Source organism: Nyctereutes procyonoides, unplaced genomic scaffold, assembly GCF_905146905.1.
Source record: "Nyctereutes procyonoides isolate TBG_1078 unplaced genomic scaffold, NYPRO_anot_genome, whole genome shotgun sequence".
In the NCBI taxonomy this organism is placed as follows: Eukaryota; Metazoa; Chordata; class Mammalia; order Carnivora; family Canidae; genus Nyctereutes; species Nyctereutes procyonoides.
Genome location: NW_026575021.1, coordinates 15,088,740 through 15,114,593, shown reverse-complemented (window position 1 = coordinate 15,114,593; position 25,854 = coordinate 15,088,740). Strand labels below are relative to the sequence as shown.

Below are 25,854 nucleotides of genomic sequence, written 5' to 3'. Positions count from 1 at the left end.
TGCACTGAAAGATATTTCACAAAATTAACATCTCACGTGAGGTTTTCTTTCTGTGTGTGACTTACTTTCACCGTTGTGCTATTATTGTCTGAATTTTCTAAAACAAATGCAAATTAAGCTGATATCAGAGAGCTGTAAACATTAAGAAAACTTGAAGTGCAGGATGAGGGCCAGCTGCATATCCTCCCTCTGGAGGTGTAGACAGGTTGGGGCACTCTCCATCGTGGATGTTTTAATATGGCCCTTGCGTCTTAAGAGATCGTTCAGACACTCGTCAAAGTGGCAGCAGATCCACTGAGCACAGCGTGAGGAGGTCCCTTCTCTATGCATGGCTGACTTGGATGTAATATTTATTAATACAGATCATCTGGATGGCTTTGCCTGATCTGGCTGGCTTGGAGGATTTTCCACTCTTCCTTCCTTGTTCCATAAGTCTTGTTCCAAAACCTTTCCCTCTGGCCAAGAGAATGTTGTCTGCTGGCAGAAGTGGGAAAGTGACGAGGCAAATGTTCTCTCTTTTCATCATTTGTCAACAAGTTATGCTTTAGCAAAACCACTTGCACATGAAGATGTAGATTGAGAATGCAACTTATACAATGCTGATGAGGTCTGAGAGATGATTAAAGAGCTAATATTAGAAGCTTGATGTTAGCATGTAGTGTGTTCGCTGCCCTTTTTAAAGATCACCTGCTGGTAGTGGGAAATAGAAGATACAAGCCATGTGGGAGGACTATGACTCGTCCCATCCTACACATTAGATTCCACATTTTATCTCTGCTCCCCACTCTGGACAGTGAACCGTAGAAATACTTTTCTGCTAAGATCCTTTTCAACACTCATCATTGGCTTCAAAGCTCATGTCTTTCATCTCCTTGCCTCCTACTTATTTTTCTGTTTCACTGCATGCCACTTTCTTGCACTCATCCTGGTAAAGAGTCCACCATGGCTATTTAATATTTAAAGGCTGGGATCATTTGCAGGTTTTAGTTTAAAGGTAACCATAGCACACACGCACACATCCATTATTAATAGCAGAGATGCACTGTAGGTTCTCCGGAATCTTCTTTCCTTTCGATGTTAGCTTTGTGTGGGTGCAGCTGTCATGAGAATGAAGCTGTGATATTGCCTTGTGGCAAGTGGACTGTTGCGATAACAAGGGATCCAGAATTATGTGAACTGTTTATATGGATGGACGTGATCATGCTAAAAAGGGACATAAAGCCACAAAGTGACAGGCCACGGAAAGTCCGGTTTCGGATCGCGTCCTCTCACAGCGGGCGGGTTCTGAAAGAGGTGTATGAAGATGGGCAGCCATCCGGCTCTCTGGATTCTGAATGTGCCAGCATCTGTGGGATAGACGGACTGAGCGAGCCTGACGGACAGCAGAATGGCCACATAGGATCGGAGGGTGATGAGTATGAGAACGACCAGGACAACTTGCTGGTGTTAGCAAGGGCTGCCAGCGAGAGGGGTTTTGGGACACGAAGAGTCAACATTTTAAGCAAAAATGGCACAGTCAGAGGCGTCAAGTACAAAGTGAGTGCCGGCCAAGCTCTATTTAACAATTTGGCCAAAGTCCTGCAGGTAAGTCAATGCACTTTGTTCATCCCGGCCTTTGTTCCTAACTCACCCTCTCGATACCTCTCTGCCCTCCAGTTGAAAGCAAGCCTCTCTTGTTCCTTGACTCCTACATACTTCATGAGTCACTCCTCCATCTAAGGTATTGCCTCAACGGGCATTGATTAAAAATAGGGTCATTATGCTTAGCAAATTAAATGGATTCTCAAAGCCAAATTTCTAACATTTAAATGGTCTTTTCTGACTAAAACAATGCATCTGTTTCCCGGCCCAGAAAAAAAGATGGACTTTAGTGTTCAAAGCATCAGAGCACAATTTAGAAGTTCATCTCTGGTTTATAACCCTCGAGTTCCCAGGTTAGCATTTATCGTCACTTGTATAGATTTTAAGCCAGAGAAGATTGAGTGCTGCATTCAGTGGCATTGGATTCGGCTGGAAAGGCATGAAGCTGTAAAGATGAGCTTTGACTTTCCCCCACTGCTTTGGAGGTTGCAGGTTTGATTGGAGGTGCGTTTCCTTATTCATTTGCCCATAAGAACTCTAGAGTGCCCATAAGAATAACTCTTGAAAAAGTTATTCCTCTGTCAATATATGGACTGAGATCCAGATTTTATAGTGAAAACATTAGCCTTTAAAATGATAGATTTTGCACAGTAATGGAGGAATGTATCATTCAGGTCCTGGGGCCTTTGGCAATGATCTAATGTTTAGACAAATTTTCAAAATTGCCCGGAAGCATTGGTAAAATGATTTTCTGTTGAAAACAGGCCTCATTTTTTTCAGGAATAGAATTCATAATCACTATCATTAAGGTAGCAAACCAATATTTTTCATTGTAATACCATTTTATATTATTCTCAATATTTAAATAAAATCTCCTTGATGAATTATTCAGTGTTTCTGCATTATATAAGGATGCGGTAGTGGTAAGGAGAAAGGATTTTAACCAAAGGCTTTTGATTGTTTTTCATTTTGAAGGAAGTGTTTGGAAAGATCACATCACCAGGATTTTAAACAAAGAAATCTAAGGGTAAAAACAGTTAAGATCAAAGATTCTTTTCATATATAGACTTTACCCATGAAAGATTTCACTGATTGAGGGTGGGGGTGGGGAATCAAACATTAGACACTGATGACTATATATGACTAGGTTGGAAAAAATCTTGTATAGATTTCTACAGACGTGACTATTAGGTTGAGATCATCTTAGTAGCCTCTGTGTTTCACCTAATGTGGAAATTGTTATTAGCAAAGTGTAGAACAAGACTATAATAACGAAGCTTAAAAAAATGTTGCAATTATTGTGATTAATTTAGCTTTTAGTTGAATTGTGATTTAAGTTGCTTTATGATCTGGAGGGTTATTTACAAAACTACTGCATCCGTTTTAGTACTGTGATTTAAATTTGTTCAAATCTCCCCACAAAACTATTATTTATGAGTAAATACCTTAAATATTCAAATCCTTCAGGAGAAAAACTCTTCCTCCCTATGGCTTTGTCTTGGTAGAGCTAGAAAGTCACCCATAGGAAATAAAAGAAATTCCAAAATCAAATGTTAGTACTAGATTATGATAGTTTATTTGTATATGTTTCTATGCATGTTTCCATCACCCTTTTTCTTGAGAAAAAAAAAATCCAATAAAACTGTTATTTCCTAATAATTTACCCCCACTCCATTTACCCTTTGCTTTAAGAGAACAGTAGTGGTTACTAGCAGAGATCCCTCAAAGTCTAACATTTAATAATTTTTTTTCCTAGCTGGTCCTTCTTTCTTCATAATGTGGGCAAAGTCATCAGCATATTGTAGGTATTCACAAATTTTGGCCATCATCATTCGTTTCATCGCCATCATGCACATGGAATGTTCTCTGATGTCTCCAGGACAAAACATAAGTTAAAGGAGGTCCTACCTCGGGTGAGGGCTGCCAGTTACACTATTTTCAGGGGCTCCATTCACATCACTGTAGACGATACCCCTTGGAGCTGTGCAATACAGCCGACACAGCATTGTATAGAGAGCTTATCTGGATGCTTGCTGCTGGCTAAAGGATAAGCATGTCGTAAGGAGTGACAAATGTTGTAAGGGTGACTGAGCTGGTTTCCCAACATACAGTAGCAGAGAAGCCCCAGGGACTAAAAGCAGAGCTTACCATTCACTTACTCCCATCCATGGTTGTGGGACCAGGTGTGACTCTTCCCTGGATCTCCATATTTTCCATATGCCTTGGGAAATAAGCAGCAAACTGATGGATGTAAGTGGCATGTAGCAATTTCTCTCAGGGAGGAAAAAGTGAGGGGTGGTATCTTAGATATTGATTAAGGTTTCAGTGCAGTCTTACAGAAATGAAGAACTATAATCAAAGAAACAGGTCTTTCTTCCTGTTTTAAACTATAGAGTCTTAAAGCACTCAACTTAAAACTCAAGAGGAAACCCTAAATATAAATAAAAGCTTCCAAAGAACCTGTATATCACTTGACCTCCCCCAGTGAGTTTCCCATTCTGTTATTCCTGTAGCATAGAATATTGGCAAGTACCTTGCAAAAATTTCAACTGTGCAGAGTAACCATTGAAATTATTTGCCTCAAACATTTATACTTCTTAGCAGTACTCATTTAGAAAATTGTCTGTAAGAGGGACATTAGTACAAAATTCTATTTCATTTCTTATTTTACCCTATAGAAATCTGGGTAATTGAGGATGTGCGATATTAATTAAGCTTTCTGAGGGTAGTGATGGACCAGGAGGGAAAGAGAGAAAAGTCACTTGGACCCTCAGGTGGGCCTTGCTTGTAGAGGGTGGTTCATGGTTCACTGTTTCATCTGTGAATCACTCAAGGCCTCCAACTGGTCTAGATTATGGCTCTGCAGATACAGGTGGTGGGCTTTTCCATTTCTTCTAGAAATGACAGGAGTATAATGCTCAAGAGAGGCTGGTTTGGAAATCTGAAAACCTGGAATCTACTTATGGCCTGGAATATGCATTTATTAGCTACTGTTCAAGCTGCTCATGCATCCACTAAAGTTTGAGAAGCACTGACCTAGCGTGTAAAAGGGAAATTCATCCAGTTCACTAGAGTTAATAAAAATATTCCTTAATGTCCTTTATGTCTTCAATATTTAAGAGGAAAACAAAGAAGGTATGTATTGATCTCTATATGTTCTTCTGATCCTGTGAGATCACCAGAAGGGTCTTTCCTGAGGCAAAGATAAATAAAGATATTGTGAAAGGCTTGTTTCCCACTGGTATCCTAGTTTATCGTTTGGCTTAGAAATGATTCCTGAAATTATCAGTACATTCCGAGGTAGGTGTTCTGTTTTAGTTCTCTTTAAGATGTTCTGCTGTAAGGATCATCCTATCTAGATAAATAACTTTATACCTCATAACTGGAAAATTTAGAAAAAAATATTTTTTGTTTATTTTTTAAAATGAGTTACTTCATGGAAGACAAATTACAAAACCGCTATATAGCTCATAGCTCTCATCCACCCAATGCATAATTAGATTTGAGATACGGCTTGACCTTAATAGCAACGTATTTCCACAGTTTCTCGGGGTGGGTTAATGATGCAGATAATTAAGGTCATTTGTTTTTTTCTAATTTTTTCTTCTGGGATTAAATTTCAGGTAGTAATTAAGTATCAGTAATCTTGTCTTGACCCTATCTTCAAATTTATGTAATCTGTTGTATATTTGGTTAGAATCTTTTTCTGTAATTTCTGTAAATTTTAATTCCGTCTTTTTACAAATTTCAAACTATCATATTAGAGAAAAATAGGTGCAAAACAGGAAAATATGTTCCACCATCTACTATAATTTGCTGGCTCTCTTCTAAAAACTCAAACATGTAACTCTCATCTTTGTATTTACATGCATATCTGTGATTAATGTGCTTAGATTTATGAGCATTTTAACATCTCAAGATAGTAAAATAAAAATAATCGGGCATTTGCAGAATAGTTTGCATTTTGCAAAAGGTTTTCACATACATTATTTTACTTGATTGTACCAAGGATTTTTGTGAAATAAGCAAGAAAATGACTATTAATAATGTCTGTTTGTACATAACTGAGTGTCAGAGAAATCAAGTGTCTGGCCCAAAGCCTAGTAAAATGACAACTCTGCCTCTCACTATTTAGGCTCTTTTAATTTTTAAAAGTACAATGTTATATACAGGAAGACTCAACCTTACTTTTTGAAACGTTATAATTACAAATTTGAGGATTAATCATATCATAACTGTGATTTAGTCTTTTGAAACTTCAGTATTTGGTTAACAGCTTTTAAAATCTATTGCTAAAAAAATAAAAAAAATAAAATCTATTGCTTATTGAACATTCAAATCTTTACCTGGGGAAGGTTTTTCTGCAGAGTTAAATAGCTTCTCCTCAGTTTTAAATTGTATTTTTAAAAATTAGCAAAACTTATCATCTTGGGATCCCTGGGGGGCGCAGGGGTTTGGCGCCTGCCTTTGGCCCAGGGTGCGATCCTGGAGACCCGGGATCGAATCCCACGTCAGGCTCCCGGTGCATGGAGCCTGCTTCTCCCTCTGCCTATGTCTCTGCCTCTCTCTCTCTCTCTCTGTGTGTGTGTGTGTGACTATCATAAATAAATAAAAATTAAAAAAAACTTATCATCTCTATAACATCATTTGACTAAATTGTTTTGAGATTGCGAGGGTTGACACTGGAAGGTGGTGATGGGTTAGCTCAAGAAAGACCCCCTGCTCAGCGTTGTTCACTAACATTAAGTTGGATGATTAATGGGAATTCATGGCGGTGCTTATTATTATTCATCTCTGGTTCACTCTCTCTAGAATTATCTTGGCGATAGAACAATATTCCAGTGAAAACAATGTGATGCTCTTTATTACTCCTTGGTCCTAGTGGTTTGTTTGGATCACACTGGAAAACAGCAGCAATACTAAATATTGATTAAATACAGAGTACACTGTTCTTATTAATTATGTGCATTGACATTTATTTCTCATAGCAACTTTATGAGGTAGTACATTATTAATAATAATTTGAGCATCTTCTTTGTGTATGAAACATTGCTACGGATTCAATATACCATTGATTCAGAAAAAATTCTTATGTAATTTATGTAATTCTTATTCTAATTCTATCAAAATAAGCATTTTATAATGAAAATATTGCCTTTTTTTTAGCTATCTGGAAGTAGCAAGAAACTAGGATTTTGGGTACAATTCCAAATGATGCAAGAAACTGCATTACGAAATTAGGTGATTTGTGGGGCATCTGGGTGGCTCAGTGGTTGAGCATCTGCCTTCGGCTCAGGTTGTGCTGCCTTCGGCTCAGGTCATGATCCCGGGGTCCTGGGATCGAGCCCTGCATCAGGCTCCTCACAGGGAGCCTGCTCCTCCCTCTGCCTGTGTCTCTGCCTCTGTTTCTGTGTCTCTCATGAATAAATAAAATCTTAAAAAAAAATTAGGTGATTTGTTATCCCAGAAGCAGGAAAAGAAGCACCAGAAATGAGCTGATATATTTTCTATGTACAAATAAAGAATTGCAAACGGATGGACCAGAAGTTCTTGTTATTACTGGACAGAGAACCAGTTCTACACTCTGGTTTCGGCTACTCACCTATTGAAAATGAATACTCGAGAGACAAGTGACAGGTTGCTTTATTCAGGAAGCCTCAACTTGGGAAGATGGTGGACTAATGTCCCAAAGACCATCTTCTCCATTCAGGCAAAGGCAGGGGGTTTTTAGCCTTGGGAAATGATGGCTGCGTGCAGGAGAAGCTGACGCTCAGGCATTAATCATTTATCAACGCGATCCTGAACAGGCCTGCTAGCATCAGTGGCAACTGTTTTTAATGGTGTCGGACCACCTTAGCTCCCAGGAGAGTCTGCTCCTTTATTCCTCAAGGTCACTGAAACCTCAAGGAAAAGGGGTTAGCTCTGCTTCAAACCAATGGACTTAGGTTAGCAGACAAGGCGTACGTGGGCTTGGAGAAGCGCGTTACGGTGATTCTGGATTCCGCATACCAACACTTTGCTACTCTTGGCCACAACATTTGGCACTGATACTGTTAGGACCTCAAGAAATATTCTTTCTTTGAGTTCATGGTTCTCTTACACGGTGGTTATTTTCTTCTTTTCCATGTCTTCTGGGTTTGGAGATATCCCATGTACGATAGTGTCCTGAGCCCCTGTGAAGGCCCACGGCGCCATCTGTGTCTTTCCAGAGGGTCAGCTCTGTTCAGTCATTAAGCAAAGTCAAGTCTCAATTATAGAGCAGATTCGGGATTCCAAACTCAGTGGCATTTCACCATGTCATTAAGCTCGGCCTCTTACATGGCATATGCAACAGGACAGAGGACAAGCCACACGACAAACAAGGTGACAGGAGGGTGCAGGGAGTTAACCAATCAAAGGCCACGTCAGTCCGTGGGTGTGCAGTCGGGATAAGGCCTCGGTCTGGTCCTGGTCAGCTCTCAGCACCTACTGCTGCTTCTGGTCAAGCAGTGAAGGATCTTGACTCTGTCCAGAGATGGATGGAGCAGAGCCTTCAGCAGCAGTTGTGTTTTTTAAGTGGTCAGGCACAGAGGGGGCAGGTCTCAGGAGCCTGACAGTTTGTCGCCCAGATCCTTCCCTTTTTAAAGGGATTGAATCGGTTTGGGGCCCCTGCGGACCCCTCTGGTTCTGCTCGTCGCCAGTTCTGGGCCGTCGGCTGATGCTGGCTCCGAGCTGGCTCCGAGCTGCGGTGCCCTTACCTGCCAGCGTCCTTGCGTGGCATGGGTCCCTGCTTGACACAGGCTCCTGCTTGACACCAGGGGCTCCATTTTGGTCTCTACAGCTAGGGATAGCTTTTACATGGTGAAGTGTTAGGGGCTTGCTCCCTTGAATTCTTTTTGTTGTAGGTTATCTTCTATATTCATTCGATCATTCTTTCAATCACCATTTATTGCATATCGATTATGGAGCAGACGCTGAGCTGGATAACGTGACAAGTGAAACCCAACGCCTGCCTTCATGAACTAGTCAGTGGTCTGTTGTGAATGGTTGTATAAATGAATTTCTGCAAGAATTCAGATACAAAACTTGACTTCCTTTTCTTTTTCCAGAGGATTCTCCTTCTCTGTTTTCCAATTGGCCTAAGTAGCCTCTGCTTCCCATTCTTCATTTCTCTGATGCTTATATTTTCCTCCATTTAGTCTTTCTCTTATTAGATCATCATTTTATTGTATTCCTTTCTTCAACCTCTCTTGCTTGCTTTCTAACTGAGGGCCATCTCAAGGCCCAAGAACTAAAGGGTAATCTGTATAATTAATGACTCTTTCCTTGATCCTGTGAGGCTCCAGAAGTCAGTAACACTGACTTCAACCATGAGCACTTATCCAAGTTCCATGGATCTTGCTACAACTTTTCCCTCATTAGTCCAATGAATCTCCTTGCAATAATTCTCATTCTCCCCTACTCATCAGAGCACTTGTATCATCAGCACATAGGATCACTGCGGCATTTTAATTGGTGGAAGCTTGAAGGTCAATCCACTAATTTACCTGAATTCTGACTTTAGGACAACATGCTGAGCAAGCCCACAGATTCTATAAGATGACTTGAAAACACTTAATGAAGTCTTACTGGCAGCTAATGGTGACCACGTAATTAGGAAATTAGCATCTGATGTTTCCAAACATTTTGAAAGCAGTGTAATAGCAGGACTAGATAAACATCCTTTGGGTGACCCTCCTCATGCTTGCAGAGTTTCTGAATTTGTTCTCTCAAACTCAGTACTTTGAATTTTATATAAAAGCAATATAGGGCAGCCCAGGTGGCTCGGCGGTTTAGTGCCACCTCTGGCCCAAGGCCTGATCCTGGAGACCCAGGATCGAGTCCCACGTCAGGCTCCCTGCATGGAGCCTGCTTCTCCCTCTGCCTGTATCTCTGTGCCTCTCTCTCTCTGTGTGTGTCTCTCATTAATAAATAAATTTTTTTAAAAAAGCAATATAAACATTCAATAGTCTATAAGTTGACACACTATATAAATATATCAATCCTTAATCACTATTGTCTGGAAGGAATTTTAGAGATTATAGACAGATTAAAATGTCATACAGAAATTTTTGTCTAGGGACTTTGGTTCATGTACCCAAGTCTATTCAAGTAATATTTAGGATCTCTTTTGCTCAATTTTATTTTTGCAATAATTCGTCATCTCACCTAATTTCTGACAAATTATTTATGCCTTAGAACATCTTTTTAAGAAGAAAGCGATAGATGCACATTGTGTTCACGTAACTCTCCCTCATAGCTAATAGAACAAATGGAAGAAGTATTCCTTATTATATTGATTCCCAAACAACAAAATTAGCATTAGTTCGAAACCTCTGGACCTTCCTGGGTGAAATCTGAAACCAGCTCCCACACCTGCAGGCCAGGAATTGACCAGGGAAAGAGGCAGGCCACTCCTGATTGGCAGGTGGCAGGTTTAATAGGCAAAGGAACTACTATATGAAGCTTGTCTTGAGCAGCCACAAGATGAGTGGAGCTCCATACTTGCCAGAATTTTAAATATTTGTATAGAGGCCTTAGCTGGCTTCCGTCACAAATGCTATCCGGATGACCTCAATAACACTTCACTCTCTCAGGCTACGCCCTTGAAATGGCTCCCACTGTAGAATGGCGGGGAGGGAGAGCACACATTCCAAGGACGGGGGGGGGTGGCGTGAGGAGCCTCTGATTGCCTGTCAGCTGACGGTCGTGTCTTCTTCTTCTTCTTTTTTTTTAATTAAATTAATTTTTTATTGGTGTTCAATTTACCAACATACAGAATAACATCCAGTGCTCGTCCCGTCAAGTGCCCCCCTCAGTGCCCGTCACCCATTCACGCCCACCCCCCGCCCTCCTTCCCCTCCACCCTCCCTAGTTCGTTTCCCAGAGTTAGGAGTCTTTATGTTCTGTCTCCCTTTCTGATATTTCCCACACATTTCTTCTCCCTTCCCTTCTATTCCCTTTCACTATTATTCATATTCCCCAAATGAATGAGAACATACACTGTTTGTCCTTCTCCGATTGACTTACTTCACTCAGCATCATACCCTCCAGTTCCACCCACGTTGAAGCAAATGGTGGGTATTTGTCATTTCTAATGGCTGAGGAATATTCCATTGTATACATAGACCACATCTTCTTTATCCATTCATCTTTCGATGGACACCGAGGCTCCTTCCACAGTTTGGCTACTGTGGACATTGCTGCTGTGAACATCGGGGTGCAGGTGTCCCGGTGTTTCATTGCATCTGAATCTTTGGGGTAAATCCCCAACAGTGCAATTGCTGGGTCGTAGGGCAGGTCTATTTTTAACTCTTTGAGGAACCTCCACACAGTTTTCCAGAGTGGCTATACCAGTTCACATTCCCACCAACAGTGTAAGCCAGATTTCAGGTTGTACTACAAAGCTGTGGTCATCAAGACAGTGTGGTCCTGGCACAAAAACAGACACATAGATCAATGGAACAGAATAGAGAACCCAGAAGTGGACCCTGAACTTTATGGTCAACTAATATTCAATAAAGGAGGAAAGATGATCCACTGGAAGAAAGACAATCTCTTCAATAGATGGTGCTGGGAAAATTGGACATCCGCATGTAGAGGAATGAAACCAGACCACTCTCTTGCACCATACACAAAAATAAACTCAAAATGGATGAAAGATCTAAATGTGAGGCAAGATTCCATCAAAATCCTAGAGGAGAACACAGGCAACACCCTTTTTGAACTTGGCCACAGTAACTTCTTGCAAGATGATCCACGAAGGCAAAAGAAACAAAAGCAAAAATGAACTATTGGGACTTCATCAAGATAAGAAGCTTTTGCACAGCAAAGGATGGTCGTGTCTTCTTAATTAACTCCTCCTATAGTCAGGCCAGGGAAGAAGTAAGTTGCCCCTTTTTTGCACCTTTTATGTAACTGTATGGAATTAAAGATCTTATTATTATTTATTTTTATTTATTTACATATTATTTATTTATTTATTATTTTATTATTATTTATTATATGAAAAGTCCAAAAGCTTGACTAGTCCACAAAATGGATAGAGTAGTGAAAGCCAGGTTATTGATTTGCAAGAGGTCGTTCCGGTCAGAAGAGAAGGAAGAGGGGAATTGTGTTCTAACAAGTCAGTGGAAATCAAACAGGGAGAAAGAGTGCCAATCTGGTGGAGGCTGAATGAGGGTCAATTTAGGAAGGGGAAAGAGTTGGATGGGGTGTGAGCTCAGGGGAAATTGGCAGGTCTAGAGATTGGGGGGTGGGCTTTATGGACTAGAGCAGGGTCAGCATGGACAAACTGTGGGCTTAGCCCTGCTCATGAGTGCCCCAGAAGCAGCCCATGCGGGCAGGGCAGCTGTGCTCACCTGCATGTGACCTTTGATGCAGAGCCAGGACTCACTCATGAGCATCTTCTTTCGACAGCTGTCAGCACACGCTTTGCTGTATAAGGTACCATAGTCCCAGGTTGTGGGGATTGGAGCATGGGCATTTCTGGCCAGCCGTTAGTCTGCCTGCCACACCTGGTAGATGCAATAAGCTTATTTTGTCTATGAGAAAAATGAGGCTTCGTGGTAGATGACATTTTTTCTCAATGTGTGTTACACATCAGCACACTTCTGCTGTGGCCACACGGGGATAGGAGTGCACTTCTGCAGCCCTTGACTTTAGTGCTGGCCACAGGACTCCCTTTGGACAATGGGATGGAATAGATGTGGCCCATGCAATAGTTGACTTTTCCCTCTTGCACCCCTTCCATCATCAAGAAAAGGGCATGCTGCAGGAGGCTGGCTGGTCCTAGGACAGTGAGAGAAACAAGAACAGACCTGGACCCAACCAACAGTTTGGAGCCAAATCCTGCGTAGCTCAGCCCAGATCTGCTTGGTGCCAGCTAAACTGCAGACTCACGAGTAAGCAATAAATGCTTGGTGTTGCATTACACTCTGTTTGGGGTGGTTGGGTAAGCAGCAGGAGCAAACTGGTACAAGTTCACAGATACCGAGGATTTTGCTCAAAGTCACACGATGGTGAATGATACAAAGTTGGACTTCAGAGCTTGGGTTCTTATCCACTAAGCAACTAGTACCCAACCGTTTACTGGATGCCTGAACTTTCTCTATAGAGTCCCTGTCAAGCTCTTACAGAGTCTAGGGACAAGAGATTCAGAGTCTTTTGTAAGACATGGATTCAAGTCTCACCATCCTATGGGTCTTGGACCTACTGAAACTGATCATACGAGGGTAGAGACAAGGCCATCTCAAATCCACTGAGTATAGCTTAGGACTACATTAGTATTTTTGGTGGCCACATCACGCTGGTGTGAGGTTGGTTGGGTTGTTGACTCATTCAAGTATCTTTTCTTAGTGAAAAGATTCATGAGTTTAAAACTTTCTTTTTTTTTTTTTAAGATTTTATTTATTTATTCATGAGAGACACAGAAAAAGGCAGAGGGAGAAGCAGGCTCCATGCAGGGAGCCTGATATGGGACTCGATCCTGGGACTCCAGGACCACGCCCTGGGCTGAAGGCAGGCGCTCAACCACTGAGCCACCCAGGGATCCCCATGAGTTTAAAACTTTCAATCCCATAAAACATCTATTTAATGTAATATAACACGCATTAATTTTTTTCCTGTGTTTACCTACAGGAGTCTATATTAAAAAAATTTTGATTTTATTTTGTTAGTCCCAGATGTTAATCCTCTTGGACTCTGATCTTATAACTAGCTGTGCCTTAGCACTTTATGGAGTTGACGGGACACAATTTTGATGATGGCAAATTATCAGCATGGAATAATGCAAATTATCCATGGATAATGGATACTTAATTATTATCCAGTAATTAATAATTAATGGATAATTATCCATGGATAATGCAAAATATTCATGCAAATTATCAGCATGGAATAATGTATTTTTTAAAAGGTTTTGTTTATTTAAGAGAAAGGGAGAGAGAGAGAGAGAGAGAGCATGAGTAGGGGGAGGGGTGGAGGGAGAAGGAGAAGTAGGTTCCCCTCCGAGCAGGGAGCTCCATGTGGGGCTCGATCCCAGGATCCTGAGGTCATGACCTGAGAGGCACCACCTAGGTGCCCCAGCCTGGAGTAATACTAAGTGAGTAAAAAGAAATGAACTTAAAGGAAATAAAGCATCCCAATGAAGTAGAAGCTGTACTTTAGTGAGAATTAGAAGCTAATAAATACAAACTAGTCATCTTTTACTAACACAGAAAAAAGAGAGAAACGAATGATGTGTAAGTGGTTGTACCACAAACTGTGTCAGCCTCACAGGGCTCCGGGGGCCTCCCTTTATGAGACTCTGACGACGATCTTTCACATGACTCATACCGTGCTAGAGACTTAGTTCAGGAAGGGAGTAATTTGTTTCCTAGAGGGTCATGGATCCTAATTCCTACAATCTCCGGAGAATAACTGTGATTTCTGGGAAACCGATAGCTTGTATTCATGGCACAGATATTGTATGTGGAGTCAACTGGATCAATACTCCATGGTGTTGGGCTCCTAGAAGACATGGGACTTCATTCACAATTAAAACACAGCGGAGGAGCCAGAAGGCTGAATATCTGCCTTTCTGAGGATATCGTGCTTTTAACTGTAGTTCTAGGACAACATAAAATTAGGCACATTTGTCAGGCAAAGGAAGGTATTAGGAAATATCCTACGAGGGTATAACCCAGATAAACCTGCCACCCTTTCCTGCGGTGACCACCTGTCTTTTTAATCATGCAAAACACTAAATCATGGAACTTTGAGACACAGCATCATAGAGTCTCTTAATTAATCACAGCTGTCAGGGCTTCTCTCTAATGGGGGGATTTTTCATATACTGTATATATGTAATATATATTTTTATATAATATTTTATTGTTATTCTTAGTTCATGCCTTCTTCAGCATCCTTCACGGCTGGTCCTTTCTGCCTCTGTTACAAGTTGGCTTTCTCAAGAAGTGTTTTTCGAATCTCTAAGGCTTCTGGAGATGAAACTATTCACCTGAAGGGGCGACTTGGTGGTGAGAGCTTATAAGGACTGAAGCAGGCCCAAAGCCTGTGCTGGAAATTGGGTAGCTGCCCACTCGGCCTGCATAACCGTCCCTTCCTCTCTCTTTTCCTTGCCTTGTTTCTGTTGGAGGTGCAAATGTGAGGCACAACCTACCATGCTGGAAACATCATTTGACTTGATTTTTCCATACTAGATTAAAAGCAACAAAAGATTTGCCTCCTATGTCTCAGGGGGAACAGGAAGTCCTACACTAGTCATCACTGGGGCTTCTTTTCCTACCCACTGTGACCTGCAGGACATGCAGGTTTATAAGAGGCCAGAAAACCTAGCGGTGATCCTGGTCCCTGGATCTGGTATATGCATCTTCATCTTTGCTCCTTCAGCCCCATGATTCTCCACTGATGCAGCAGGCAGCTTAGGAGGCCCTCTGAGGAAGGGACAGACAGGGCTAGGTAGGCAGGGCTAGGTAGGGGGCCATGGGGTCAGGCTCACAGAAATCCCCAAAATGTGGAGATGAAACCAGAGATAAACAAGCTGGACCATCCTGTCCCAGGTGCCAGAGGTGGGGTCCTGTGATAACAACTACTTGTGACCAAGAAAGAATTACCGGACCCTAAAAAGGAAGTAAGCCATTGAAGGTGTTAGTGCTAGTCCTTACTCAATGGTGATGTCAATAGAGATGTTAAAAGATTTAGGTTCCCTGGTTGGCTTCCAATAAAAGCCCAACCCTAAAGCCCTCAGTGGGATCCCCTCACTCCCAAGAGCTTTTCCTGTATCCTTGCTTAATAAACTTCTATTGCTTTACTCACCCTCCTGTGTCAGGGAGATTCATGCATCCGCTCCGGCTCCGTGAGACGAGAACCTTCACTCTCCTACTCCACTTTCACGTAAGTTCTCTCTCAGAATGCCCAACTGTTACTTTTTCCAATTCTTGGAACTACCCAGCTTCATCTTGTTAACGTCCAGGCTCTTGAAAACATTGCTCTATCCATTAATTCCAAGGGCAAGAAAAAAACAGAGTTCCTAAGAATCCCCACTTTCCTTTGCAAAGAGAAAGAAGAGACAAATCCTGTAATTACTCAGTAACGTCTTAAATGATTTTTGTGTTCTCTTTCCCTGCATGAAGGGGTAAGAACACTATTCTCTGGAGGTAACCCGGTTTCAGATGCAGAGTCTGCTATTTCTTGGGTAAGTTTACTGGGGGAAATTTATGTAACTTCTGTAAGCCCTAGTTTTCTCATTGCTGAAGTCAGGATAATGATTGTGACGATTTCCTATGAAACAATTTTTGCACAATGCCCGGCACATTGTAAGTGCTCAGTGAATACTGTTATATTTTTATTATTCATTTTTTTTTTAAGTAGGCCCAACGTGGAGTCCAATGTAGGGCTTGAACTCATGTCCCTGAGGTCAGGGCCTGAGCTGAGATCAAGAGTTGGATCTTAACCACTTCAGCCACCCAGGTGCCCCTATCATCCATCTTCTAAACAACTGTGAATTGCTGGGGGAGGAAGACTTTCCTCTGCTCTACAAGGTCCTTCCAGTTAGACTTAGAATCACATTGACAGGAGACCGATTAACAGGAGACGATCAGATTTCCTGGTGTGTGTCAGGGAATCCACACAGACATGGACATTCCAGGGACAGTGAGGCAACATGGAGCTAAGGAGAGGGGCGGGATCTGAGGATGCAAAGTGGGGGGCAGGCCATGAGCAAGAAGGTGAAGGGAGGCGTTTTGAAAACCAAAGAGTGCCCTGTTAAACAGATATGTACGTGTCTTGGGTAAAGGGTGGGGGTCTCTGTTAATGACTCTTTTCCTGCAACGGGCTCTACTTTCCAGCATAGGTTCCGGTGGTTGAAGACCAGGAAGAGAGCTTTTTCACCTCATGCAATGGGTTTTGATTATGCTGATTACTCACAGTGATGTTCATGCCAAAGTGGCCCGTCTTAGGGAGCCCACCATTGGCCCTTCTAGAACAGTCATTGCTAGGTATTTGGATAGGCAATGAGACACAAAGGTGAATAAAGCATGACTTCTGTCCTCAGAGGAACTAAGCTCTTTCTTAGGAGGGAGACAAACTCATGTTACTGTAAAATACGGTTAAGTACTCAGAGCTTCCTGGAGGACCGAGGCAGGACGTCTGAACTCTGGAAATCCTATAGGGATCTCGTTCTCCTCTCATGACATCTTTTAAAACCAGGGCTGGGGGCAGCCCGGGTGGCTCAGCAGTTTAGCGTCGCCTTCAGCCCAGGGCGTGATCCTGGAGACCCGGCATAGAGACCCATGTTGGGCTCCCGGCATGGAGCCTGCTTCTCCCTCTGCCTGCGTCTCTGCCTCTCTCTCTCTCCTCTGTGTATTCTCATGAATAAATAAATAAAATCTTTAAAATTAATAAATTAATAAATTAATTAATTAATAAAACCAGGGCTGCCTGGGAAGCCCTGGGCTGCTCCTTACAAGGCAGCGTGCTCTTGCACATTGTACTGGCTGAGCTCGCTTCCTCCGGGAAATCTCCGCTGCTTCCTCTCAACTTGGCTTAGCCCCTGCCACACGCACCTGTTTTCCTGAGGCCAATTCCTCCATCTGAGGTCCTCTCTTGGCTTGGGCCCCGAGCTGTGTCCTTGTCTTGGATTCTGTAGTTTTAAGCTCCTGTGACTACTTGGCCTCGTGTTTGGCAGCCTTGGCTCTGGACCTTGAGCTCAGCAGCCACCCGTGGGCCTTGAGTCTGCACGTTCCTGTACAACGCCTGCTGTCCTGAGAGCCCGGCCTGCCTCTTCTGGGCAGAGGTAGACTCTCTTCTTTAGTCACGGCCTGGATTGAGTTGTTGGGCTTTTCAACACTAATCAGGGAATTATTTGTAAATATATGGGATGTGCTCTGCTCCAAGCCACGGAGCAGACTACTAGACGTGGCTTCAACTACTCAGACGTTTATTATATCAATTGAGGAGTTCAGGAGAGGCCAGTGCTCAGGCTGTTTGGTGGCTTGATACCATGGTAAATAACCCAGTTCCTCTGATTCTGCTTCCTCATCCCTAGCTTGTGTGTGAAGCTCTCTCATGGATTCAAGATGACTGCCATAGCTTAACGCCAGGCCAGGGTCAAAAAATGGAAAAAGAGGCGCAGTGAAAAAAGAGCATTCTTTGTAGGCATGCCTCCTCTCTCAGAAGAGAAAAAGAAAATTCTGGAAACCTCCTGAGAGTACTGTCTTATATTTCATTAGCCGGAATAGGGATGTAGGGCCACAGCTTGTTATAAGGAGAGGCTGGGAATGTGACTATGTGGCCCAGTGCTCTGGTGGGAGGGGGCCGGGAGCCTTGGGTTTGGAGATAACTGCCGGCGCCTGCCCTACTGTTACTCAAGAACTGTGATAAGATTTAATTTTCATTTGATAATTTAAGTCACCCTAGATCGTGCTCAAACTTGAATTACAAAAGCACTTTCACAGTGATCATGTTTTATGACATTCCTTTTGCGTGTCCTCGGTTTTTCCTATCCTTCCAGGTTCGTTTCCCCTTCTTCGGGCCTCAGCACAACTGCAAGGCTGCAGGTTTGCTCATCTTGCCTGATGGAGGCTGACAAAGCCCCGTGTGATTTAAAGGACGATGCAGCATCGTGTGTCCCCACATATTTGGGCCTTGCTCTGGTCTGCGGCCCAAAGGCCTTTCTGCTATTTCCCCCGTGTTCCTGCCCTGAGGTCTCTGAGGTTGGGCTTTGAGTGCCTGGGTTCTTGGGGAAAGGGACATATTGAGGGGTGCCCCTCCCGGGAGGGGGCAGTCAGTGGGGGCAGGCACGGGAGCTCAGCGGGGCCTGGGTGGGCTGGTCGCTGTACTTGACTGTCTACGTCTAACAGCAGGTGAACAGCAAGCGAGGCCCCTAAGCCCGAGAGACGTTTTGATCTGCCCCGAATATGTGGCCGCAGTTCTGTCTCTGGGTGATGAGTGGGGTCAAAGGCCACGGCCCGCGCAGTGGTGCCTTCCCGTGGAAGGGAGTCCCGCGGCCGTGGCTTCCAGGGCAGTGAGTGGGCCCTTCCAGGACCCAGAGCTTCAGGCCGCTAGTGCCCCAAGTCGTAGGGTTCCCAGGGGAGGCAAATGGGATCACTCCCACCTCCCCCCACGGCCCCCAGTCCCTGAATTCTAGCTGTTGGCAAAGAAGTAGCACCAGCAAGTGACCCCTTTCTTAAGGGACGGTGGCATCCTGGAGAATGACGCCCCGTCCCCCAGGGCGTCATCTCCCAGCTGGCCAGTACCTGGCCCTTCAGGATGCTGCCTGAAAGCTCTACTGGGGGCAGGTTCTGGGTGGAATGGCCCGCGGCCCACGTGGTCCTCCTCTTGACCCGGAACCCGAGGGATTGGTGCTGTGTCTCTGTGCCTGGGGCTGCCGGAGGCCCTGGCACGACGCCTCCTTCACAGAGGGCGCTCCAAGAGCGTGAGGCCTGCTCGGGCCCGGCCTGCAGCTGCTCTTTGTGTGAGCCCGGCCCAGCGAGTGACCTCTGCGCCCCTGGGTAGATGGCTGTGGCCTCTGACTCCCGCAGAGGTCCACAACGCATTTTGCTTCCTTCTTATTTTTTTTTTAAGATTTTATTTATTTCTTCATGTGAGACGCACAGAGAGAGGCAGAGACCCAAGCAGAGGGAGAAGCAGGCTCCCTGCGGGGAGCCTGACATGGGACTCGATCCAGGGTCTCCAGGATCACGCCTTGGGCCCAAGGCAGGGATCCCCATTTTGTTTCTTTCTTAGACGTAGAAGAGGCAAAAGAGTTTGCCTTTTCCTTTGGAGAGGATGTTCCAGCATGCCCGAGGCCCCCAGACCCCAAGCGACTCCCCAGGAGTTGCCAGCTCCTGGATCTTTGGGGGGCTGGTGTCCCTCGCTCCAGGCAGGTGAGCTGCTCACACTGGTAGGTGGCTGACAGCCGCCCCGTCATCCCGAGGGAGCCTCCCTGTTTCAGGAAGAGGCAGCTGGGGAGAGGGTGCGGCTGCGGCCCATAGGGGGAGGCATGTGGCCACACCTGGCGCCCAGCGCACCTGCCAAAGTGGAGTGGGCTTAGTTACCTGGCGGCGGGGGAGGAGGGGTGGGTGGGGAGGGACCGGGTCCGGGTGGGGCAGGCCCGCATCCTGAGCCCCAAGGCCCCCACCAAGGACAGGGACACAGCTGAGAGGGCCGCCACCCAGGAGGTTAGTGACAGCTGTGACACCACTGGCCGCCTGGAGCTGGGGGGGCCTGCATGCTCAAACCGGCCACAGGCGGACTCTCGGATCAGGGTGCTTCCTTCCTCTCCCCTCAAGCGGTTACAAGCACGGCGTCGTTACTAAAAAGTCTCTGAAAAACAATGTCAGAAGAGGAAAAGGTGGAGGGTAGGAGAGCCCCAAGCCCCCAAATTCTCCTTAATAATCTATCCTGGAGCCAGAGCACATCCCCGCACCTTCTTCTTTTCCACAAAATGCCACCGGGACGTGCCATCTGCTGAGCCAGTTTTAAAGGCCATTATTGTCATTTTCTCATTAAAAAAAAAATTAACTTCCAGGGCTTTCTGAGTAACCCTGTGCTGCCAGAGCTATGCAGGCACCCCCATTCTGTGGCTCAGCTTCCCGCGGGTTCCTTCCTCCTGCAGTGAAGGGCTGACCTCGCTGACCCCGCCAAGGACAGGCCGCAGCCTGCCGCTGGGCTCCAGCCTCCCCGTCTGCTCCATGAGCCAAGCTCTTCTCAGAAGCCCACGACAAAATCCAGGCTTCAGGCCAGGGGCTCCCTGGGGCCGTGACCTCGGGGCAGGGGGAGGCACAGGGAGCAGAGAAGAGAGAAAGCCGACGGCGCATTGGTCACACCATGAGCAACCAGGGCTCCTTGGACTCTCCATCCTGCTGGGACCTTCTGCCCAGGAAGCCTTTTAGGGTCCACACCAAGGGGGAAAAGCATTTTTATGGGCTCCTTCCCTTTGGTGAGGACCACCCCTGAGAGATTTGTGTCCCCCCACTGAGCAGGCTCACATTCCAGGGCTCCGTACGTGCGGGGAGCTGAGCGGTCTGCTCTCAGTGCCCCGCTCTGAGGAGCTGGACAGGGCCCAGAGCTGGGGGCGACACATGCACGGCACAGACTGCTGGTGAGTCTCTGACGGGACAAGGGGACACGAAGCTCATGTGTTCGTGCCGCCCTGGTTGGGAGGTGGAACAGAAGAGGCAGTGGCTACGCAGCACACGGAAAGCTTTCCCTGATTTTCCCCTTTCCTCTTCCAGGCTCATCTCTGGACATCGCATCCCTTGTGGCCTACATGTACCAATACCTGTGCCCTAGCCAGCCATACCTCACCATTTTGCATGTCTGATTTTTCCCCTTTTTGTTTTTGGCACACGCTGATTTCTCTTCTTGAAATGCTGCCACTTTTCTCTCTTGATTAACTCAGTCTTTTTTTATTTTTTTTTAAGATTTTATTTATTCATTCATGAGAGACCCAGAGAGCGAGGCAGAGACCCAGGCAGAGGGAGAAGCAGGCTCCCTGTCGGGAGCCTGATGCGGGACTTAATCCTGGGACCCCGGGATCACACCCTGAGCTGAAGGCAGACGCCCAACCGCTGAGCCACCCAGGCGTCCCTTAACTCAGTCTTTTAAACTAACCTCAGATGTGCCTCTTTCCTGGAAGCTTCCATGCTTCCCCCCAGTTAGTGTTAAATGCCTCTAAACGTCTTGAAATACCTGAATTATGGCTCGCCTAAAGCCCTATTATGACCTACTGTAACCTTAACACTGAAATCTGTTTATTACTCAGCTTTCCACACATGTCTGTCTGCAAGGCACTGTATTTTAAATTTCCGTATACTGGGTGCCTGGCATAATACTTGGCTACGTGATACATGTTCCATAAACACTTGTGGACAAAATGAATTGAGTGCGTTGTGATTTTGCAATGGACTGCTTTTCCCAAACAGAGAAGAATCTAATCTAAGTTAAGCCACTCCAAAGCAATTGAACATGGATATATTTTGAAAGAAATTTGCTAGGTATCCAGATATGTATTTGATATATATAAAATCAACAAACCAATAACTGTGAAATTATATAAAAAAAGAAATCAAGCAATAAATCAGTAATAATAAACATAGGGCTCCTGCTCTCAAGAATGAGGTGAGACCCAGACACATAACATTATGAATAATAATAATAATAATAATAATAATAATAATAAAAGAGAAAATAACACACTGAGAGAAGAAATGTTATTAGGTAGTGAGGGTAAATAGGGAAATAACTAGCATAAAATATATTTACTAGGAGATCAGAGGATTCTGGGATCTCCTGGGAATAGAAGGACAAGGAAGTTTCTGGGCAGTGGGCAGGTTCGAACCGGGCAGTATATGCAGTGGTGGACATCAGTGACTGGAAAAGGACCCCTAGGTTCAAGCTCCTCAATCACTTTATCTGTATCATCTTGGGCAAATTTTCATTGCCTCGTCTATAAATTTGAGTCGGTAATCATACCTAATTTACGTGGGTTTTGCAAGGATTACAATAAACAATATATTTATAGAGATTAGAACAGTGCCTGGCGCATGACCCTTCATTACAGATGATCTACTTACCTTAGAAAATGACAAAGTGAGTCTCTCAGTAGAGACATAAGATATGTTTGGGAGCCAATAAGGGGACTGGTTTACTCACAGACCGAGTTTGTGTGGGGGAAATTGTGGGGGATAAAGCTGAAAAGCTGCTTTGGATTCTTAGGGAGGACCCCAAACATCGGCGATAGCCAGAACGAGGGCAACAGAGAAGAGGTGACTGTAGGTCTTAGTTTCTCCTGTGGCTTAATTAGTGCCTTGGTATGATTCTTAGGACAGCTTTCACTTGTAAAAATGTCTTCTTTGGATAAAAGATGCCTAAAAAACTGATATTTTAAAAAAACTGATATTTAAACAAGAGTCATAGGGATTTGTGGAGATGATGTGACATAAATGTGTAACGTGCACTACAGGGAAACGTTTCACGGGTTGGTAACAAACTGTTGCATGTTTCTTTAAGATTGCATTTGTTTCCATAGAATCATAAAAACTCAGCACTTGAGATAATACCATAGAATTCATTCTTCATTGGTACATTATAATTCACTTTCAGTGTATTTGGAAATTGTTCAAAGAAGGATGTGAAGCTGAATTATTATTATTTGTATAAACAACAACAACAACAGACAAAACCACAATAAATACAGCAGGAAGCTAAAGCTCATGGCAAATAAACTCCAACTAGCTCATGCCTATGGGAAGTCCTTTATTTCATATTCAAACGGCAGCAGCCCTGAACCATTTTCATGTGCCGGATTTAGAATTATGTACATGAGTCGATAGTTTGGTTTGGACAGTGACGACACCACAAGTGGTAATGTCAACATTCTGCATTTTGCCCTTCTTATCTGGTGAACATAGCTAAGAAACTGGGAAACTAAAGTACTGCTACCAGTGATATGAAACATGGTCCTTATGACTTTTTTTTTTAAGATTTTATTTATTCATGAGAGACAGAGAAAGAGAGAGAGAGGCAGAGACACAGGCAGGCAGAGGGAGATGCAGGCTCCATGCAGGGAGCCCGACGTGGGACTCCATCCTGGGTCTCCAGGATCACGCCCTGGGCTGAAGGTGGTGCTAAACCGCTGAGCCACCCGGCTGCCCCTCCTTATGACTTTAATAAGGCAAAACTCAAAACCATCAGGTGTGCTTAAAAAACAGATCAGTCTAGTGTTGAGTCAATCTAAGTCCACTCACTGGGCAGGAGTAGGAGACACAGGCGAGGCCTTCCATGAGCCCTGTTAGGTTGTACCAGCTTGAAGTTGGTCAGAACCCATGCAAAGCTGGTCACTCCAGTGGAAAGTGGGATAGGAGAGATGCGTCACCGTGAGGGTCTAAAGAGGTTTGCAAGAGGGGTCTGATATGAAGTCTTCCTTAGAATGCATTGGTATTTTCATTTCACCTGAACTGACTTCTTCTTTGTGTTCAGTTCATTTTCTTCGTAGACTTGGAATTAGGGTGTGCAGGGCCACCGTCAATGGAAAGATATCTCCTTCTCTCTCTCCACTGGCCATTTTGGTAGTTTTTGGCACCACCAAGTCAGTCTAGAACCACATCTTAAATGGTTACTTAAGACTTTTGTTCTCTGGTGATACTAGGTATATTTTATATCCAATTACAAGCCCAAGAGGTAGTTTGACTCAGGTTCTGTTTGTGGGGCTCTGTCTTGCTATGTTTCATATAAGCTGTATTTCTAGGCAGCTAACGAGGTTATTTTTTCCCCCAGGTACCTGTCATGAGATGATCGGTCCTAGCCTAGCCCCATTTCAAGTAATGAGTCTGGCGTCAGTCTATTGCTGTAGGAACTATGTGACTTCATCCCCACCTACCACTTTGTTTCTGTTCTTTTTCTGGTCCTTGACATGAATATCTTGTTTTGACTTTTTTCAAAAAAAAATCTACTCTTTTTCACTTTAATCTCCCATACTACTTGGAACATTGAGTTGAAGCATACCTATACCTAAAGTTACAACGCTATCTTGATTGGATATCTCTTGGAAAAAGGGTTTGGAACAGATACTTTCCCTCCCAGGCCAACTACTAATCAAGTATAAGTGCAGAACAGAAGTGTTTTCATACGTGTAAAGATTCAAAGAGTTTGCCTTCCTCATATCATTTCAGGAAAAGAAATTAAACATGCACCTTTACAAAAAGAAAGGTACAAATCAAGAGATGAGAAGATTTGGAATTTAGGAAACATTGTGAGTTACCTGGGATACATAGATGCGTTAATGAAGAGAAAAGAAAGTGAATCATAAACATCAGGTAAAGGCACACAAGCTAAAAAATAGTCATTATCTAATAGATGTGTTAATGAAGAGAAAAGAAAGTGAATCATAAACATCAGGTAAAGGCACACAAGCTAAAAAATAGTCATTATCCAATATGTAGCACATGAAAATTTATCATTTTGAGATTTGAGTCGGTCTGCTTTGGTCTTTCATGATATTGACATTTTGAAGAATACAGTTATTTAGTAGAACATCCTTCAATCTGGGTTTCTCGGATGTCTCCTCATGATTAGATTCAGGTTATACATTTTTGGCTGGGATATTATGTAAGTGGTGTATCCTTCTGGGGGTATCATATCTGAAGGCACGTATCCACTTATTCCTAATGAGTAACATGAATTTGATGACTATTATGGAGTTGTCTAGCATCTCCACTATATAGTCATTTATCTTATTTTAATTATATATAATTTGTTGGGGGAGATTTTGAGGCTGTGTGACTATCATGCTTCTCATCAAAGTAACTTATTACCAAGATTAAGCACACATTGATGATATTTGCCTAAATAAATTTTTGGAATTCTGTTTGCAAAATGACCATTTTCCCTCTATCGTTATTAGCCTTCTTCTGTTAGAAAGATTTTGTTTCTCTGTTGTTTATAGATTTATTTATCCATTGATTTATTATTAGCACGCAGACTTGTGGATTCTTACTCACTGGGTTATAATCCATCACTGTCCTTATTTATTTTAATGTTGTAATTCTTCCAGTTTTGGCCAGTAGGAGACCCTGAAACTGGCACTGGTGTCTTTTTGACGTGTCCCAATCAGTTTTTTAAGCACTCCCTTACTTTTTGGCATAAGGTATTCCAAGCTCACTAATACCTTCTTTGCTCATCTCATGAATCAACCATTTCTTCAGAGACCCTTGGTACATTTTGGTGTAGACTGGCATTAGGAACTCAAAATCTGGGTAGTAGTTTTGCTTACTGCTGCTCAGGTATTACTTGCCTGTCCTTTCAGTGAATAAAGCTAATGATGGTGGTGGATGGCGCTCTGTTGTAATTTGGATATATATATATATATATATATATATATATATATATATATATATATGTTAATTTGAAGCTTATTACTATTCTTTCCTGACTGTAATGCTGAAGCATGGAACCTGTCATTTCATTTTTGCTCCTTGTTGATCTTACTCCTGGCAGGGAGAATGTGTACCGTGATTTGGACTCAGGAAAACACCACGGAATGCCAACAGGAACCTCTGAGATCCAATCTCTTGGTGTCTCCCTTATCAAGGGCACAGTCTCCAGGGAAATTAAAATTTAAATGGAGATTTTCAATGAATCAATGTACATGCTGATAAAAAACTTTGAGACTAGAAATTTATGCTCTCCGCACCATCTTTTACCTTAACAGTGTGTGGTTGCTTTAGAGTCAGAGAAGAAAGCTTGTGGGGG

General features: G+C 43.6%; 1 protein-coding gene across 1 annotated transcript in view; it reads left to right on the top strand.

Annotated features, from left to right (window-relative positions):
* Positions 1–1,188: 1,188 nt before the first annotated feature.
* The window catches only part of GRXCR1 (glutaredoxin and cysteine rich domain containing 1), a 116,555-nt gene continuing 91,889 nt past the window's right edge, over positions 1,189–25,854 (top strand). Inside the window, exon 1 of the mRNA XM_055341855.1 lies at positions 1,189–1,584. Coding sequence (XP_055197830.1) covers positions 1,189–1,584 — 396 coding nt within the window. The remainder of the gene's footprint in view (positions 1,585–25,854) is intronic.